General features: G+C 49.3%; 6 protein-coding genes across 6 annotated transcripts; 2 read left to right on the top strand and 4 right to left on the bottom strand.

Annotated features, from left to right (window-relative positions):
* Positions 1-193: 193 nt before the first annotated feature.
* ASPVEDRAFT_73591 (uncharacterized protein) lies at positions 194-3,423 on the bottom strand (the record flags this gene model as incomplete). The annotated part of the gene is made up of 6 exons (XM_040816213.1): positions 2,917-3,423; positions 2,702-2,867; positions 2,544-2,643; positions 2,089-2,471; positions 1,599-1,977; positions 194-1,548 (listed from the first exon to the last, which is right to left on the bottom strand). Exons 1-6 carry the CDS (start codon positions 3,369-3,371, stop codon positions 194-196), a joined length of 2,838 nt encoding a protein of 945 aa, XP_040669785.1. The 5' UTR covers positions 3,372-3,423.
* A 984-nt stretch (positions 3,424-4,407) lies between these two features.
* Positions 4,408-4,758, bottom strand: ASPVEDRAFT_85437 (uncharacterized protein; the record flags this gene model as incomplete). Its single annotated transcript, XM_040817697.1, has 2 exons — positions 4,408-4,491; positions 4,543-4,758. 2 exons carry the CDS (start codon positions 4,756-4,758, stop codon positions 4,408-4,410), a joined length of 300 nt encoding a protein of 99 aa, XP_040669784.1.
* A 1,394-nt stretch (positions 4,759-6,152) lies between these two features.
* ASPVEDRAFT_43461 (uncharacterized protein) lies at positions 6,153-13,450 on the top strand (the record flags this gene model as incomplete). The annotated part of the gene is made up of 3 exons (XM_040812829.1): positions 6,153-7,789; positions 7,839-10,206; positions 10,267-13,450. Coding segments are annotated over exons 1-3 (6,962 nt in total), but the record flags the coding sequence as incomplete, so codon positions are not given.
* Positions 13,451-14,957: 1,507 nt separating this feature from the next.
* On the top strand, positions 14,958-15,740 carry ASPVEDRAFT_85435 (uncharacterized protein; the record flags this gene model as incomplete). The annotated part of the gene is made up of 2 exons (XM_040817696.1): positions 14,958-15,186; positions 15,250-15,740. 2 exons carry the CDS (start codon positions 14,958-14,960, stop codon positions 15,738-15,740), a joined length of 720 nt encoding a protein of 239 aa, XP_040669782.1.
* Positions 15,741-16,189: 449 nt separating this feature from the next.
* Positions 16,190-16,911, bottom strand: ASPVEDRAFT_30499 (C2H2-type zinc finger protein; the record flags this gene model as incomplete). The annotated part of the gene is made up of 2 exons (XM_040810362.1): positions 16,190-16,397; positions 16,451-16,911. The coding sequence occupies 2 exons, from the start codon at positions 16,909-16,911 to the stop codon at positions 16,190-16,192; spliced, it is 669 nt and encodes a 222-aa protein (XP_040669781.1).
* Positions 16,912-19,455: 2,544 nt separating this feature from the next.
* On the bottom strand, positions 19,456-19,976 carry ASPVEDRAFT_30497 (Gfo/Idh/MocA family protein; the record flags this gene model as incomplete). The annotated part of the gene is made up of 2 exons (XM_040810361.1): positions 19,456-19,860; positions 19,941-19,976. 2 exons carry the CDS (start codon positions 19,974-19,976, stop codon positions 19,456-19,458), a joined length of 441 nt encoding a protein of 146 aa, XP_040669780.1.
* Positions 19,977-20,027: the final 51 nt, after the last annotated feature.

The following is a 20,027-nucleotide window of genomic DNA, read 5'->3' as shown; positions in this document are numbered from 1 at the left end:
AAGCGAGGTCCTGTGAATTCCCTGTTGTGGTTAGCTTTGCCGCTTTCGGGATAGCCGCTCGATATGGCTGCCGTAGAATTAGTTACGGGATAATATATCTAGTCTTCTATTACTATACTTTATATATAGTTGATTGAAGCAATTTTCTAAGTAGCATGGGTGTTTTTAGCTAACAACTATTACCAAGTGTGTCCTAAAACATTGCATCATTGTACCCCCAAAATACTACTCCTGTTTGATAAAGCTTGTCCAGCTCCTGCTGAGTTGGCGTATCGCGCGCTGAGATGGCCTCATTTATTCGCTTCCAACAGTATCCGGTCAGAAATTCTGGCAGAGGCTCTGTAGATTTCTCAAATTCTACGGTGAGCTCATTGACAAGCCTTTCCAGCGTCCAAATCAGATACCTCTGTTCATCATGGACCTCAGCCGCTTCTTCTGGTTCAATGTTCCTGTAGTGATGGGTGCAGGTGTGGGTGAGATCCAGCATATGAAAGGTGAGGAAACGGAACACACCAGGTGCTAGCTGATTGTAGAACAATTCTCGAGGGTTTAGCTCCAGGAAACTGGCTGCAAAATCTATTGTCACCGAAAACCCTTGAATAAGACTTTGCGTTGATGTATTATCTCGCCTCCAGTGAAGCCCACCTAGTACTCTTGTGAGTCCGCAGCATCCATCGACAGAACAGGAACAGTCACAGTTATCTTTGGTATCATCGCAAAGTATGCTGCGGAAAAGGGCCCAACACTCTTTATCCAAACAGGAAAGCATGGTTCTAGCGTCTTCATCATTTCTTATAAAAAATATTGAGTCACCAATCGCGTGTCCCAGGAAGTGCAGAGCTGGCGAACTTGATTTCTTGCGATGAGCGCCAGCGCCCTTGGAGATCATCCAGCATGCTTTTTCCAATACAGGTCCGGGACCCAGTCTGTTCAGTTTAGACCACTCGAGTCTCATCAGGCCAGTTTCTCCGCAGTCATCGAGTTCGTCCACATCCTGGAAACCGGCATACCATAGCTGATCAGCAATGCTGAGATTGTCTCCTACCGCGTCATAAACTGACCATTCAGATTCTTCTTCGATGTCGTCCACTTTTATGGAGTAGAGCTTGAGCAGCTTGTAGGCTTTTGCAGCCTTGAGGTTGAGAAGACAGTCAGGCCGAATTTGTAGCTGAGCCAGTACCTCGCTTGGCAGACAAGCTGCTGCAAGACTCTGCAACCGCTTTCTGCGGTCAACTAGAGCTTGAAGCGTTAGTTGCACTATATCCTTGTTATAATGTACACTGGCAATTTCAAGCTCAAAGCGTCCCAGTCGAAAGTTTCGATTGTTAATTAGAATCCGGAGGCTTGCTATACAATTTGCCTCACAAGCACGTCTGAACGGTTGCCAAACGGGATTGTATCCGGCCTGTAGTAACAAACAAAGGCCAGTAGGCCATTGTGCGTAGGAATCAATCCATCCTTGCATATCATATTTCTTCTTAAGCAGCAAGAGAAGATGGTCTTTAGACCTCGTTATCAGCGGTACCAGCTCTTCTGGAAGATCTATATCTGTATAATACTTAGCTTTTTGTTAATCTCTCCCGCACGGATAGGTTTACCTTGGAGTCCTCTGCTGTCCTCGAGTAACCAGACAAGGCGGACGGTGTGTTCCTCAAAGAGACGACGTGGATACATGTAATACACCGGATTTAAAGTGTTAGGACGATGCCGCCAGTCGAGGGCGTTATTTGTCATATGTCCACCGGCTTTCAATAAGTCAGAACAAATTGCAAGAGTTGCACTCTCCCTGACAGGTTCTCCGTGACCATCCCAAAATGTTTCATAGAGGTCTATCATATTATCCGCCGGAGTTCTGCCACTGTAATCAATTTGACTTGGTGATAGACCAGTATCTAGAAGCTCATTGATAAGCCTGCGCCAGTCCTCTAATAAATCGGCATCCCATTGGCACGTATAGTACTGCCAACTGGTCACAATCTAATTTACGATATTAGTACTGGAGACGAAATTGATAAACATAGTGTGCTTGCAGATTAGGAACGCGGTGTAACTGCAATGATAATTAGACAAGTTAAGTTCGTTACTTACATGCAAGATAGTACTTCCGTCTGCTAAGGTATCTGACGGGGATGCTTTGCCTTCACGAAATAACTCAAATAACCTTCTATTGGCATCCCGAATAAGAGACCTATTAGAGTCTTCCTTGAACCTTAGCCTGACGCTCCGTAATAGGATAAATATCGGCGAATCTTCCGGTACAACTGGGCGGAATTCAAGTTTAGGGCTGATCGCGAATCCTCCAGCCCCAATGGTGATCTGAAGAGATGCTAACACTGAGAATCTCAATAGGCGATTGCACAATGTTCGCTTCATGAGAAGGTTTATTGTCCTCTTGCCAGGTGCATGGAGTAAACAGCCGTTGTTATGGAATAGCACATGCCTTCTTCGAATATGTGCTGCTGAACCAGGAGCTGGTAAACGGCAAGTGCATTCATGTCTCAGTCGAGACCGTCCTTCGTGAGAGTGACTTGGTGCCGACAAACCTGCTATGGCCGTATCCAAATTCTGCTGCTTGCTGAGAAGTGATTGGAGAAGATCAGAGTCCGCGATCAGCGACGTCGAGGGAGCCATGGTGCGAGATTCCTAGAAACGCATATTTTCTTCAATGCACATATCCGTGAAGAGACTATTTTAATCATACCATTTTGTCCAGGCGCCTCTCAATCCTGACAAGGCCATGATTTATGCTTTCGCTATCCTGATCCTGCTGTTGAATGGCCCGCGCCATACAGTTTGTATCCAAAGCCATAGATGTCGACTTTTTGAGTATCGACTGCATCCGATTATGGCCAACAATCGCTAGAGAACTATTCAGAGTCAGTTAGTTGGCAACAGGTCTAGGGCTGGTGAAATTACATCTGCAGTATTTGGAGGGAAGTGTTCAAGTTGTCCTGCAGCCACGACACGTTCTCGATAACCGAGATCAGTGTTTCCCGCCGAAAAGGATATAATAATCGATTTATGTGCGCTTTCACTTCAGCCGTTGGCAATCTCCTTAGTGGCGTGCTGGCGCACAACCTGTTCAGCACTCCCTGCAATTTCTGCAGCGCACTTTTGCAGGATAAGATGGTATCTTTTGCGATTTGTGTAGACTGAGCCACCGAGGGGCAGTTTAGCAGGTTCGCTTCTGTCGTTAGAGTCTGTATAACTGTCAATATGCGTTTGAGTGCTTCCACTCGGGTCGTGACAGTCTCGATTTCTTCGTGGAATGATTTGTACGGCCCGTAGTATGCCAAAAACCCCTGAGAAACCATCAAACCGAGCGAAATCACCCCAACTGCGCTTCCTGCCACTGAAAACAGTTCTGCCATGATGGCGGTTGAGATGTTCTGTATACGAATTTAACTGTCAAAAGCCGCCGACCTGGAGCGGAGAGGAAGTTGGGTTTTTAGGCACACGCGAATGCGACGTTGCCAACCATCAGACAACAGCTGGAGGAGCAGCACGCCAAGTGGACAAGGCTGTATTAGGTGGAGTAAAGGACCAATGATCTGTTAAAACTCGCTGAGTATATCACCCCGCGTTTGCCCGGAATTAGGTCAAAGGAGGTGTGAAATGTAGACCTATTAGAGATGATGTGGTATTTTTCTTCCTATAGTTGAGTAGGCGGTCCAAATTGGATAACTAATCTTAATATAATAAATAAAAATTAAAGATATTGATCTTCTCACTAGAGTCTATATAGAGTTTAAATAACTGTCCAGAGGCCTCATTAGATCCTGAAATAGTAGCCTGTATCTGTATTCTCCATCGATAGTCTGTTTCTTTCTTCTCTTTAGTATATGCAGGAAACGATCGAGGCGCTGTACGATTGGTCTGGCTAAGTAACCTCAAAAATGAGCGCGCGGGGTCTAAGAATAATTGGCTTCAGGAGTGAACCAATATGGTTAATCAAAGGAGGGAGGTTGGGTATAGGAGCAAAGAAATAAAGAAAAAGCAGGGAAGGTAGCATTTTATAAAGTAATTAACCAGGCCAGTCAGCTCTGGGGCAGCTGGATCTGGCCATGAAGGAGGCTATTATAGTATCAAGATGGTCATGAGGTGCAAGGTACTAAAGCTCGCTGAGGTCGAGGGTTTAGCATACATTCAACAGGGGGGGGACTAGAACATTTGGCAGGTGTAGAATAGTATTGCAAATCACATAGAAAGGTTAAAACAGTGGCTTACCACCTTAAGAGTTACCAGTGGAAATGCAGCTGTTTATGGCCTCAGTAGGTGTCATTTCGGCGTCGATTTCACAGGTTCTTACATTCTAGTTGTAATACATATTGGCCCTGTGAAGAATAAAACAAACTATATGTCTCCCCATTGGCCATTTCAATTGCCCAAACGTTGCATTCTTTACAGCTACGAGGCTTCATCCCCATCTGTTTCACTGTCTTCATCTTCGCTGTCTTCTTCGTCGCTCTCATCGCCACCCCTATCTTTTCCCTATTCAATATCCTTGAGCGCTGGCCGCTTTTTGATTTGGGCAGAACTGACCTCCAAAAGGAGATTCTTATCGCCACACGCAGTATTATAACCGGACCAGTCTAGCAGGTCTTTGTACTCATGGCCTAGGGCCTCCACTAGGCTCAGAAGCATGTTTTTGGGGAGATAACGGCCCGGCGTGCCCCAGAAGGGCTTTCCAACCTCATCTCTTAGAGTCGGAAATGACCCACCGCCGGTATTGTGGGTCCAAGCCCGGCGTCGAACCATATCCCCAATATAGAACACCAGAGCCCGTCCTCATTAGGGTGCTGGGCTCGCCATGTTGTGGAGTAGGTGTTTCTGGTGAGTGCGTTGAAGGAATAGAAGATAGATATTTCTCTGTCGAGTGCTTTTAGCGGAGGTAGTGCAGCTGGGAGAATGTTGAGGAGTGAGAAAGGGAATACTCTGGCAGCGAAGGTGGGGTATAAATGAACTTGGGTTCCCTGAGTCATTCACCTTAAACTTCGTGGTGAGATGGTACATGCGAGGCAGGTACGGTGGCGAGGTCCTACTGAGGAAGGAACCAGGGCCAGCTTAGTTTGGGCAGTAGATAAAAAAGACTGTTACCTGTATGTAGCCTGGTGTAAGGCACTAAATAATACCAACGATCTAGTAACTACCAAGTGATTATAAGGTCCTTAGCCCTCGAGGTTGTCGCAATGCTCCTCGCGAGCAGTAGAGAGCTCTGCGGAGGGTCTTACAGTATATTATATGATAGAGATACCCTTACCCCATTAGCCGGCTATCTCACCTGATATCATATCTGGCAGCACTGGCATTAGAGGTATAAAACAATCTTGAAATACTTGATTACTTATATAGCTCTACTATTTCACTGATATATGAGTGCATAATACAGCCCATGCTATAAGCACAATAATAGTCTCGGAATCATTAGATACGGATCATCGGCTTACGTCCATGTATATCCGTAGGTAGTGCACGTATCAAGTACTTTGAGGCGCACTTTAGCTTGCGCTTGCTGGCTGCTGCCGACATGGCTGGTCAGTTTCTATCATCATCTTGGAGTTTCAGCGCAGATGAGATCACCTTTAACACAGGCACAGTGCTCAGCCACTTATGCTATTGTGCTTTGTATAGGTTGTTGCAATGCAGTTGTGGTACCATATAATGTAGAATATATGGCCATAGGTCTATGGTATATCCGGGTTGAATGAACAGCCCGCCATAATCCTTACCTCAAGCAGAAGCAGTGGTTTTTGAATTTGCACAAGAAAGGACCCTGGTTCATATACACTGTAGAGAGTGGATGATGGAAGGAGGGACCATCACATAGCAACTTCCAGCCTGACGCGGCTCGACCCCGCGCATGGACTCTTGCTGCTGATTATTGACACATTTTTATCAAATATTGGCACCCATATGTAAAGGACCGCATCGATCATCACTGATCTTCGGCATTTTATAGGCTCCATTAGCTGCCAAGCGAGGCTGTGAGCAGGGCGCGACGCCTTGGTGAACAGCCTCAGCCAATACCAATGTCGCCTTGGCAAGGCTGGTACAAGGAGTTGAAAACTCCCTGCTCCCTGGAAAAGCCTCATTCACATATTAATGTGTCTTCCCTACCCCTAGCCCGATGCTGAGATTCGATTTCCACGCACGCGGGGATCTTCGGGGATTTCTCGTTGCCCCTCTAATGTTCCAATATGCCTCAAACAGTTGTTGTGACTAGAAGGAACTTATGGAAGGATGCCTTCAGATTGCTGGACACCAATTTGCAATCGCAATTGACTGGTATTGTCAGCCCTGAGTATGGGGATATAGCGACTTCCATCCTCAAGGAGGCGGAGAAGAAAAAGAATCTATGCCTACAGAAGCGTTGGAGGGTCAGAGTACGAGGCAAAACAATAGTCCTCCGTGACGTCCTCGACAAGATAATCACTTGGGTCAGCCAGTTCAGGGCTGTTATCGATGTCGCCGCGCAGTATGACCCGACCGCCGCATCGCTGCCGTGGACAGGCGTGAGGTTCCTTCTGCAGCTTGCCTTGAACGATCATTATTGTTTTGAATCAACGCTCCAGGGACTTGAATTTACGGCACTGCTAGTCTCTCGCTATGCCGCCTTCGAAGTGTTGTACTTGGGAAAAGGTGCTCCTGTTCAAGGGGAGCTGGAAGGCGGACTGGTCCGACTGTATCGCCGTATACTCACATTCCTGGCCTCTGCAATTCACTACTTCCAGCAGCCTACGCCTGTCCGCATGGCCAAGACTATCTTTCAACGCTCACAAGATAACGATCTTAATCAAATCCGCGAGGTCGACGAAGGAGTGTCTAAGTTGGCCCGTATGGTCGATTCCCATGTCCAGCAGCAAACTCATATCCAGACCAATAGTATTCACAGTATCCTTCAAACACTTGAGAACCCAATTTGCCGCTTAGTTGACGCATCGACGATTTTCACAAAGCAATTAGAAGAAAAGCAATTTCGCGACATCTTGAGCTGGCTATCATCGGTTCCTTACCCTCAACACCACAAGCGACACTCGGACGAGCGACTTCCAGAGTCCTCGAAGTGGCTATTCCGTCACCCACAGTATATTTCGTGGAAGAGCTCTAGTTCCTCATCCCTCATGCTACTCCATGGTATTCCTGGATCTGGGAAAACAACTCTGGTCTCGGCTGTCATCGATGCCTTTCTTCGCGAGCACTCCATCAACCAGCTCAGCGCCCCGATTGCGTATTTCTACTGCGGCGACAGTCGGTTTGGTCGAGCTTGGGCAGACCCAGATGAGATAATGCGCAGTCTAATCCGCCAGCTTGCAATTTCCGATAGGAAGAATATGAAAGTCCACGAGCAGGCCTTCCTCGAGTATTCACGGCGGGAAGCAGAGGCCAAGGTTGATGGGTTTGAAATGCCAAAATTGCGCGCTGGCGAGTGTGCGAACTTGCTGCTCGACCTCCTAGGGGTAAACCCCTCGGTGATCATTGTTGATGGAGTGGATGAGGTCGAAGAGAACCGACGATACGAACTTCTCAATGCACTAATCAAGCTTCGAGACGAGTCTACTAGCGTAGTCAAGATCTTTTTATCAAGTCGGGACAACAGCAATATCTTCGCAGGCGTTCCGAATGCTTTGATGCTCCGCGTGCAAGAGCTTGATACTCGATCCGACATGGAAGTCTACGTGAGGCATTGTGTCTCTATTGCTATCGATACTCGAACTTTACTGAACGGCCATGTGCCTGCTGAGTTGCGCGAAGACCTTATATCCTTTCTGCTGGGGCGGGCTGGGGAAATGTGAGCGTAGGTTTTCTGTTATGCCTTGCAACTGCTAACGTCACAATAGGTTCCTCTGGGTTAAACTTCAAGTCCAGCGATTCACGAAACTCAAGTCAGCCAAAAGCATTTCAGAAGCATTGAATAACCCAGCCGATAACGACAACTCAGCCGTCGGCTGTTTGTACGCAGATATCCTCGAGCAAGTCAGAAACGAGGACCCAGTGGCATACGAAACTGCGGCCAGGGCCTTCTCGTGGCTCCTATGCACGTATGAACCACTTTCAACAGCTGCATTTGTTGATGCAGTATCGGCCGTTGAGAACAATGGGCTCAAATTAGATCTACAAGAGATTTTAAATGTCTGCTCAAACCTAATAGTCGTGGACTCCCAGCTCGATACCTTGCGCTTTGGACACGTCTCCTTCAAGGAATTCCTAGAGTCAAAGCAAGAGTTTGGAATTCCCAGTACTCATCTTGTCGCCGCATCAGGCTGCCTAAATAGAGTTATGGAGGATATCCCCCTAGATATCCAGGGAGACCCGCAGCCGGACATGGACTTCACCTTATACTCCGCGGTCTACTGGGCTCGACACTACAGTGAATCTTCGGCAGTAAGGGACAAGCCTCTTGCTTCAACACTGGCGGAATTTATTTTTGACGACAGCCTGGAAACAAGCTACATGTTCCAGCTCTGGCTTGAAGCTGTGCATGACGTTTCCGAGCGTCTCCCCAAAGCCCATTCGCTGCAGAAATTCCTTACCGTAGTTTGGAGCGAGTCAAGCACACCCTTCTTCACTGTTTGCGTTTGTGGGCTCGAAGATATATTTCATCAACTAGTCAAGGATCCTGGGTTTGATATAAACATGAGAAACTCTGTCGGTCATACTGGGCTATATCTGGCTGCGGCGTGGGGACAAGATGGGATGGTGAGGCTCCTCCTTAATTTAGGAGCAGACCCAAACGTCCAGTGCGGAAACTTTGAGAACGCATTATCTGCAGCTTGTGCGGCTGGTCATATCCCGGTTCTCAGCATGCTTCTCGAAGTCAACGACATTGTATCAACACGGACTCTAGAAGCAGCGTTAGGCACGGCATTCCTCGCAGGGCATGAAAAGCCCGTCGCGATACTACTAGGACACTACCTTGAAGCACTTAAACAAACAGACGAACCAGACCCAGCTACCTACGAGTGGCTGTTGGAGGGCGCTGCCACCAATTGCTTCACGGAGATTGTCGAAGACTTAATCAAAGCCTACCCGTCCCCTACCAAGCCAGCTGCTTCGTCGAAGATCATCAACACGATTGTCAGAAAGGACCATGTCCCACTCGTTAAACGATATATGGATAGCAAGTCCCTCCCCGCAGATACAGTAGCAACTGCCGCCCTTTTCGGCAAAAGTGAAATTATCACCTTGTGCCTTGATAATGGCTTTGATATTGAATACGAAGGTTGCTTCGGCACTCCCCTCCGTTCTGCAAGCCTGATGGGCCATGATGGCTGTGTGCGACTGCTGCTATCTCGCGGGGCGGATGTCAATGCAACAACCAAGTTCGGTGACGCACTCCAGGCGGCAGCAATGAAGGGACACCTTCTTATAACAGATATGCTAATTAAACACAAGGCCAATGTTGACAATTTGGGTGGATTCTTCGGGAATGCCCTCCAGGCGGCGGCATATAGAGGCCAATGTGAAATTGTGCAAGCTCTGATAAATGCTGGCGCAGGTATTCGCACTAATGGGCGATACGAAGACGCCTTTTATGCGGCGGCTGCTGCCGGGAATGCGGATATCATCAAAATATTCATCGAAAACGGCTACCAATACGTCAATCCAGAAGCATGTAGGATCTGGGCGCAGCCGGCCTTAGTTGATTCGTATAGGGACCTACTCCGAGAGGCGTCGCCGGATCGTGGCTGCTACTCCCGAAGTCCAGTTAATGTGGAAAAGACATTCATTGACGATGCGCCACACTCAGCCGCTATCTGCGACTTTATGTACATACTGGATAATCCCGGAGGCTCGAATAGACTTCCAATTGAGGACTCGCCCGCAATACACAACGAAACATGGGTTGGTGGTCGTTTCTGCAGTGAGAAAAAAGGAGACAATTTCTATGCATTGCAGGCTGCCGCAGCAAGGGGCCACGAGGAAATAATTCAAATAGCCATCTCTAACAGAAAGCGGCTTCGGGTTGACACCGACCACTTTGGTCAAGCGCTGTGGGCAGCGTCCACGCACGGCCATAAGCGTGTGGTCGAAGCCCTTATTTGGGCGGACCTGGATCTTGGGTCGTTTATTATGGGAGCCCTAGAGTGCGCTGGCAGATACGGACATGCGGAAGTCATAGATGTCCTTCTCAAATATGCCGAGACACACGCTGCTGCGTGCGACACTCGATATCAAGATCTGCCTTGTGCACTAGACGATGACGAGGTATGTTACCACGGAAATATTGTTGTCTTTTACCTGCTCATGACTGCTGACTTTGTCAAGGTCTTGGGGAAATACCAAAGTCCATGCGTACTCCCACTTGTCTTATCTGGATGCCAGGGAGACCAATTGCCAACAGTGCTGCGTGGGCAGGGACTTGCACAGCCTGACGAGATAGGAAAACTTTGCGATCTTGCGGTGAACGAGGCAGCCGAATTCAATAGCCTTGGCGTACTTGAATATTTCCTTGAGGATAGGGTTTCTCTAAAGCCATGTCTCTTGCAACAGGCTATGCGAACAGCCTCAACCCACGGCTCTCAATCCGCACTCGCATTGCTTGTTAACATATATTGCACCAGGTTTGCCTTCCGTCATGGACTCAACGACATCCTCGCAGATGCTGTTCGTGAAGGCCAGACAGAGATTGTCCGGTATCTGATCGACCGTGGCATCGACCAGGTGACCCCGCAGGCCGTGGGTGAAGCCTTTCTTTGCGCAGCATCAAAGGAATATGTTCCAATTTTAGAGATACTAGCGCCGCTGATCCAGGACTACGAGTCATACCAAACTGACCTGGACCGGGCATTGACTAGTGCATGCGTAGCTGGTCTATTCGAAACTGCTCAGTTTCTTGTTAAGCAAGGCGCAAATACAAACGCAGTACTTAAGGCTCCGCCATTGCCATGGGGCAGTCGGAACAACATAGTGGGTAGACTAATGCCCTGGGCACTTGATTACCCGAACAGTTTGCAGCATCGGGACCGTTATTCCAAGAAGGGGCAGCCACCAGTGACCCCGTTACAGGCCTGCCTGGAGGTTAATGGCGCCCGGTGGGGTGGTATGTACGAAGGAGAGATATCAGCGCAGCACGAGTTGGTTCTTAATCTGCTGGTCGAACACGGTGCCGATATAAACAGCGTCTCTGCTCATGGAAGACCCTTGTTTCATACTGTGGTAAAGTCGTGTACACCTAACACGGTCCATAAATTCATTGCGCATGGCGCGGACATCAATAGAAAGGCTTCCGATGGAAGTACAGTTCTGGACACCGCTGTAGGTAGGGAACTTGGAACGTTGCCTGTTGTACGCGCTTTACTGGAAGCCGGGGCTACCATTCCAATGAAATTCGATGGAGAGCACCGGCGATGCGCAATCCTGGATCGATTGCTGGACCTTTTTACTTCACACACTCAGTCCGACAAATTACCCTCATTCCGTAGGCGAAACGAAATTGGCCGGTTCTACAAATCAGAGTCCTTGCAGCAGGTTCTGTCGACTGGGCCGGGGGCAGTTATTAAGCTGCTTCTCCTACACGAGCCAACGCTCCGGGCTACAGATACCCGATATGGTCTGCTTCTCCAAATGATTGCTGTGATGGGCGAACAGTCATTTTTAGAGCTCCTCATTCAAAGAGGTGTTGATGTTAACCTCTCTGGCTATTATTACGGCGATGCAATCCAGGCTGCGGCTCGGCATGGCCGCCTGGATTGTGTGAATCTGCTCCTGAGCGCCGGCTCCGAGGTCGATAGATTAGGTGGTGCTTACGGAACAGCCCTCAGCGCTGCTGTTGTCGCAGAGCATCAGGAGATTGTTGACTTGCTTATTGCCCATGGAGCGGACGTTAACTCACATTCGCAGGGAGTTGAAAGGACATCCGCAAGAGCACCTCCTCTGCAACTTGCGGTTAAACCGGGAAACATAATGATTATGAGGTCTCTTCTTGTTGCAGGGGCCGATGTGAAACAGAAACCATGCCCTCTCCTGTTGGCGGTTGAGATGGGCAACCTACAAATGATAAAGATGCTGTTGGACTTCAGAGCACAGGCCAACTCGCAGTCTGATGCAAACGCCCACCCTGAACCAGCAGCAGAGTTGGATGACGAAGAAAATGAGAAGGAGCGGTATACGAGCGCACTCCATGCAGCATGTGCCACGGGACTCTACGATATTGCGCGACTGCTTATTGAACGTGGGGCATATCCCGACAAAAAGGACAAGGAACATAAGACCGCGCTGGCAATTGCTGCCTCGATGGGCCACCTCGAGATTATGGAGCTCCTACTAGAATTCGGCGCCCAAATCTATCAGCCAACTTGCACCATTAATGTGTTAAGTGAAGCACTAAAGGGGCGGCAGCATCGGGAATCAGTGAAGCTCCTCATAAAGCGGCTGGCCAATTCTGTGGATTTGGCACCTGCATGCAGGAGCATATTATCGGAAGATGAATGGCAAGGGGATGAAGGACTACTGCTTTGGGTTCTCGACAAAGTACCAATGGAGCCAGGTCCTCTTTCTCTCGCCTGCCGATTTGGCTTCAAAGATGCAGTTACCACCATGCTCCCGCGCTATCCAAGTCCTGATCACGATCTGGGGAATGGCGAACGGGCACTTCACATAGCGGCCTACTATCAAGAAGCGGAGCTAGTTTCATTCTTTATTGAACAGGGCGCCGACGTCCGCTTTGCAAGTTCCAAGTATGGAAGCCCTATCTCCGCAGCGTTAGAAGGGCTGCTCGCTTCCGGCTTAGACCATAAGCCAAATGTTAGAAAGGTGTGCCGAAGATCAGAGTGTCCGTGTGACATTCTGCTCGAAGAGGGCGGCAAGGCATGGATGAAGTTCTACCGGGTTCCTGCAACCAAAAATAGGCTGCTAGGGTCTCGTTTCTCTGGCCTAGGCTTTTTTAACCCTGCCAATTCGTTCCATGACGGCATCAGACAGTCTAACTGCGAGCGTATCATAAGAAGCCTACTCAGTGCAGGTGCCGAAGTCAACACGCAAGACAGGCCCCTAGGGCCACCACTCCATGTGGCCTCGTTCATAGGATCCGTGGGAATAGTGGAGCTTCTTCTGCAGGAAGGCGCTGATATTAATGAACATGGGGGCTTTTTCGGAACCGCTTTAATTGCCGCTGCGTGTGGTGATCAGGAGGCAGTTCTCAACCTCCTTCTGTCGCGCCGAATCGATGCGAATGCCCGGTCTGAAAAACATACAATGGCGCTGCGCTGCGCACGCGAGTACATGAATAGCACAGCAGTGCGGACCCTGATTGAGCATGGAGCAGTTGACTAGTTCAAGGCTTTGGCATCTAATCCCCTCAGTCGAATGATGGCGAAAATCTCAGATTGTTCCTATAGTATACAAATTGTGTCGTATTGTCAATCCTGGTTTGGTGATGTATACAAAGTAGTTTAGCCCCTCCACTTGCTTGTCTGACCCAGACGTATAGTTTCGTCCATTGCGCTTCGGAATTAATATGTAAAGCAAGGCACTGCTAGAGGGCTGCTGAAGACCTACAGTGCTCAGAGTACCTATGTGCGCTAAGAACATCCCATTAACAATGGAAATTGCCCTCCCAGTAGGAATGCCTCTCCCACTCATCCACGGGAGTCGAATTCTCCTCCGCCTCATCCAGACCATCCAACCTTCCTTAAGCACAATTGATTCATGGGGAAACACTGTCGAAGTTGACTTCGAGACGTTCAATCTCTTGCAGCTAGAGAGTGGACAGAATATACACTTGTTTGGACTGTGATTTCTGATGTTCGTCTGAAGATGAGGAGTTAGATATCATCCGGTCCTCTGCTACCCTTTATATCTTTCGCTTGGCCGAGAAATCAGAGCGGGTCTGATGCTTACGAGGCATACAGGCAGTGCCCGAGGCATTTAGCGTCTGTAGACGGTCGAAATTTGAGTGTCTCATCATCATCGACACGTCACCTTTACTGTATCATGCTTGCTTACCTTTGGATTGGTAGATTGCTCTGTACATGAACCGGCCGCCTTGGCGTATATGCTGCGCCCCCTCTCCACATATCTTATATTTGGAGCCTCATGCGCCCCCACCCGCTACCAGTTCCTTTAATCCGACAACGTGGGTTGTCTCGTTCAGCTCAATGTGCCTATGGTTTGGTTGGGGTGGTTTGAGTCCTCAGACCCTTCGTAAAGCTGCCATCTCACCATGACGGCATTGCAGTGGTTAGTATTTGTCGATATTGCAGCGTTGCTGTTTAGACATCGCCTAGTGTCCTCTCCGTCAAACTTCGCATCGTGTAGATTTCCGATTTTGGCCAACTAGCCGAGCCATTGGTCTGTGACCCTTGATCAATCAGATCCCAATATTAGGAGGGTAACTATAGCTATGCTTGTGACCACAGCCGACAAATTCTTATGCCTAGGAGAGGACAATCCAACACAAAGGATGATCCTTACAGGCTATTCTTTCGAAGCTAGGCATGCAAGATAGAAGTCGGTTGCTCGTGGCGCGGGCACACTTATCATTCATAGTAAAGGCCCCCTCACATTGGGGGCTTGAGTGGCCAACCAACTGCACAATACAGGGGTCTTCAGCCTTTCGCCGAACGTTATTCAACACGTTCTGAAATCAACCAAAATTACAATTTGTCGCATTGACATGCACATCGTTTCCCTTGCACAATCGCCGCTTGTCCTGAAATATTACTTAGAGATGGCCAACTGAGGACAATGCCTGGTTAGATGACTTCCACTTACTAAAGCCGCAGTGCTGGTCAAGCCCTTCATCTATTAATATGTCCTTACCAACTCGGTATATGCCATTCAGCCTGGCTTGCTAGAAAGAGGAATTACTCCGCGGGGATTCATACTCGGTTCCGCCGGACGAGGCTCATGCTGACATGGGTCTGTTCGCCCATCTTTGTGTTTCGAGCCCCTGAATATATTCTGTCTTCATCCACTGCTACCATATAGCGAAAGCCTCACCAGTTCTATCAGTCCAAATGGCAAACTGCTACGACCTGTATGGCAACCAAGATTTGAGCCAAGTCCCATGCTCGCAAGATGGTGATCCGGCGCAATGCTGCTCGCTTGGTGCCTCGTGTGCCAGCAACGGGTTATGCGTGAACGATCCTGCCGATGAACGCCAAACCCCCTACTATATGAGCGGCTGCACAGATCCAAATTGGATAGATGGCTCAGTTGAGAGCTGTCCCACCGACTGCATCGTTAGTATGTGCTTAGCATAGCGGACTCGACCCTTTTTCTACCGCCCTAACACTCCTTCTGCTACAGCTGGAGGAATCGGCGTCAAGCCTTGCGGAACTGAAAGCTTTTGCTGCTTTGGCTTCACTGATTGCGACTGCCATAACTCTACCCAGACTTTCTCTCTGGACCGCGTCAATATCGTCACCACCCTCCCGAGTACGCTCCCCTCGTCCTCGTCTATAACCTCTACCTCCACCTCCACATCCGCATCGTCGTCCTCTTCCCCACCGACCGGATCGTCAACGGCCGGCACGACCTCATCCCCTTCAGGTAGCTCGAGTAACAATCTCGGCGTGGGACTTGGTGTGGGACTTGGTGTGGGCCTCCCGCTGTCTGCGGGTATCATATTTGCTTTCTTGCTGCTGCGCATGAGACGAAAGGCCTCAGAAAAAGCACAAGAGAGCGGTTCGCGGAATCCTCGACCGGGCTTTATCAAGTACGGACATGGTGGTAATCCAGACCCGACTAGGCATACATATGAATTGTCAACCTCTCCAAACCATCAAGAGGTTCCGTGACCGGCGTGGATGGTATTTCACCCTCGTTTTCTCCAGCATATTGTATCACCCGTTGGTACTTTGGAGACGAAGACTGCGGAGCACGGATAAAATGGAATAATTTACCAAAGTGAGAGTGGATTTCGCTTGTAGGTCATGAAGATGCCTCTTCGAAGAGGATCTTCGAGGAGCTGTAATGTACATAATATAATTATCCTTAGTGAATAGTTTCTCATTTATAATGAAATCAAACAAAAGTAGCATTCTAGTTAGCACGGTATTATGTTACAGAGAGAAGACGGGCTTCCAGCCAGTGTCTCGCCCAGCGCCTCGTAATATAATCGTTGACATCCATAAACATCAACAACAAATTTAGTCAATAGTATCATCACACATCTAATAGCTCGTAATTAAGGGGGAGATATTACACCATCAACGAACAGGCCGAGCTGCAGCGCAACCAGCCCTGCTTAGTTCATGCCGGGATGGCTTTTCCGCTCATGCTCGCGCAGATTGTCAGCCCTATTGAATCGCCTTCCGCAGATGTCGCACGCATAGGCGCCGGGTCTCTCATGGATAGTCTCGACGTGTCGCCTGAGACAATGCTTGCTGCTGAATTTCTTTGCCCCCTCGGCGCATTCTGGCCATTGGCATCGCAAGTCGTTTCCGCATTCTGCTCTGGAGGGGTGGAGTTAGTATCACAGAACTGCACAGGCTTTCATAAGACATACTGGGAGTGCTGCACAGGTCTGGAGCCTTGGAATGGTCCATTGGAACAGTCCCTGGTGGATGGCTCCGAGGGGCTACCGGTGGAAAGGCTGGTGCTCTGATTGCTTGCTGATCGTCTATGACCCAAGCTCATCGGCGCGGCATTTGTGGTCAGATATCCGAATTCGCTGGTAGCATTTCCTTCGGTAGGATACCCCCAGGCCAAGCTTGGATGTTGAGGATCAACCAATGCGGGATCTATGCTGTTGTCGGGCCAGTAGTTGGGTGAAGGTTTGGAAGGCAAGTATGCAGTTGCGGATGCAAAGTCGAGGAAGAGGTCGCTTTGCTTAGGATTGGTAGGAAATGACGAGAGATTAATAGTGGATGGATGGGTAGGCAAGTGGGAATGAGGGGCCTCTATCAGTCTACCGTCTCGATAGCCTGCCTGGAGGCTGTCATCACCCCGGAGTTTCGGCCACGACATTGTGAAGGTAAGAGAAATGAAGATAAGAGAAAGGCAGAAGTACACATCAAAGCATCTATGCAAAGATAAAAAGAAACTATAAGCAGCAGCGGAAATCGCACGCCTCCTTATATAGCGCTGTCTGGGTGCAAGCCAGCCCAGGCATGGAAAATCAGACGGATGACAAAAGATGACCCCCTCCTTCCAGATAATTTGTCCACGGAACTGGACAATACCCAGTAGGTGGGTGGAACAGCTGCAGCAACCATCTCAGGCAAGGCTTTACAGCTGCTGAAGCTGCCAAAGGCCCACCAAGATGGACCACGCCTCGCGTGGCTCAAGCCCTGCCGGGATATCACCATTTCCTCTGCCAAATTCTGTTGGGACAGTGCTCGGGGCCAGGTACCAGACGATCTGCAGCTGGAGGATCTACACTGCGCTTTGACAAGGTCGTTTCAAACCCTGGTCTGGTTGTCTGCTGACTGCATGCAAATGAGACTCAACGGATAAGCAGCGCCTGCAGACCCCACCTGCTGGTTTATTAGGTGTTGCAGACCGAGATGCAAGGGCTAGGAGGTGCGTGAACTGTTTCCTAACACACAAGCTGGTTTATCTCGTGGTTTACTTTAGGTGAACTAACGCTCGAGGACACGAGGCGCTTTCCACTTCATGTTCTCGAGATCGTGGATCCACGGCGATCACAAATTGCCAATACTGGCGTCAGATGTCGGGCTTCTAGCCTTGTCTTGGCCTTCGGCAGATGCTCGAAGCCGGGATGCAAACTATTAATAATAACGCCCCAGGCTGAGGCCAAGCGAGCAGGGGCAATCAGTCGTAATCTAAGTATCGTAAATTGGGATGATCTCTGCCGGGCCCAAACGCTCAATCGGGGGAATCTACGGCAGGAAAGTAGTCTATCCACACCTGTACCGGGCCGTCGCAAAGCGAAATAAAGATAAAACGAATAAATTAATTAAACGTGGCCGCCCTGGGGCCCCGTCTGATCGCTCGGGGAGCCCCTAGAATGCACGGCTCGGGCGAGACTTCCAACAGCCCAGGACATCCGTTAATTCTTGCACTCAGCTGGGCGACTGTCATCCGCTTGAGGTTGGCTCTATGATAGGCAACTGTGATTTCATAATTAGCCTTGGTCGTTTCAAATGGCCGAAGTAGGCAATTCGATGGATATAGCTGAGCCTCGTGTGCGGCCCGAAACCCGAAATGTTGATGATCCCCCTGAATAATGGAAATCAAATCAACGCGGTCCATGGCAGTTCGTACTTCTGAGTTTGGCCTTCTCTCCAGTGCTCCACCTGTTGGGCGCGATATCCACACTGCTGTGCCGCTGATGAACCCTCGATGAGGAACCGTGGGCCTTCATAATCCTCATTATTTTCTTCGAGGAATACTTGGACATTATAATTAGGAATATATCTTTAAAGGACGATAAATATTCAATTAATTCACGACAATTAGACACCCTCGCAGCGCGTCTCCTAGGAATGTGTACAGTGCTGTCGAGAACGGGGTCCTTTTACGCCAGTTTGTTTATTTTGGGACACCACGCGGAGCAGGGATCACAAATCCCACGTTTCTGGGCGTTTGATAAAGGGTGAAATCCCGCGTTCGACCCACTATATAAGGGCGCAACTTGAAGGCCCCCAAGCCACGTGTGGAGTGGAGAATACTTTAACTCTGGAGATGTCAATCCGTCAAGGCCATCTATGATAAACAATTACGTTACCTATTTGGCCACTTTGCTACGTTGGATGTTTCATGGTAATGACGTCCTCTGGTCCAACAAAAAAAGCAAAAGGTCATATCTTGCTGCCTGAATTTGCTATGCGGACAAGGGGCCGTGAGGCTGTTGCTGGTGGTCACGAGTCAGTGACAGAACGATATTCACGACCTGAGGCATGGCTTGATAATCTCTGTTCATATTACGGGCTTCTGGGGGGAATTGTGGGCCAGTAAGACATGGTTTGTCGGTCTTGGATGCTGGATTAGTACATGGTCGTGCATGAAGGATCAGCCACCACCAACCGATCAACGCTCTTGAAACACGGGCTGACAACCAATCGAGGGAAAAGGAGAAAAGGTACCAACGACCAGTAGTATGACGCCTTTTATCAGCTAATCGAACAAATTCGAGCTCATCTTCCGCGATTTCGAACGACCATGTGGCCATCTTAACCCGATTTGGTCCCAGAACCGAAGGATTTTGGGATTTCAAACTGGATCGCCAGGCTGAGGCTGGATCAGATGAACAGAACAATTCCATCGCGGTCATGGGAGGCAAGACCTAAATCCGTTCGCGCATTCCGTGTGTGTCGGTGGATCCGGTGCTGGCAGTAATACTCAGGTACTTGCGGTTGAAGACAGGCTTCGTTCAATTTATTTTCACTCTAGTAGCAATCCGACAGTCTCCGTCCAGCGCGATTAAACTTGACGGTTTCGCCTGTCCTCATGGTTATCGTAACCAGATGCACCAGACGTGCGCGAAAGATAGAAATGGGCGATTCTACCGTCCCAGTACTCGCAAATCCCAATGGCATTAACCGCGTCTCAATTCTTTTCTAGATCCGTGAAGACAGCGTTAATCCCATGGGCAGAGCAGGACTTCGGAATCGAGTCCTCCCCCAAGAACATAAGCGCGAGGTCAATGTCGTGGATCACCGCATCGATGAAGCTGCCCCCGCAGTTGCGGAGATGGTCGTAATATAGAGGATCAGTGTCTGTATACTGGCACTGGTTCGCGCGAAAGACAATCAGTCGACCAATCACCCCGGCCTGGATCTTGTCATACGCCTCGCGATAGCTGTCGTCGAACCGCCGCATGAAAGCCACCATCAAAGTCGCTGGATTCGATTTCCTTTCGATATGGTCCAAGACGCGCGACAGTTCCGCCACGGAGGTCGAGATCGACTTCTCGCAGAGTACATGCAGCCCGCGGTCTAGTGCTGCGAGGGTCTGCGGTACGTGCAGCGGGACACGTGGAACAAGTCGTAGGAATTTGTTGCATGGCGGTTTCCCATACGCCCGAGTCCTACGATTCCGACGTTTAAACGGTGGTCTTGCAAGGTCATTGTGGGTGGGGTTCGACGAAACCTGAGGGCTACCGTGGAGGGCAATCCGCA

This window comes from Aspergillus versicolor (assembly GCF_001890125.1).
Source record: "Aspergillus versicolor CBS 583.65 unplaced genomic scaffold ASPVEscaffold_7, whole genome shotgun sequence".
Lineage (NCBI taxonomy): Eukaryota > Fungi > Ascomycota > Eurotiomycetes > Eurotiales > Aspergillaceae > Aspergillus > Aspergillus versicolor.
Note: the sequence above shows the minus strand (reverse complement) of the source record. Positions and strands in the feature narration are given on the sequence as shown.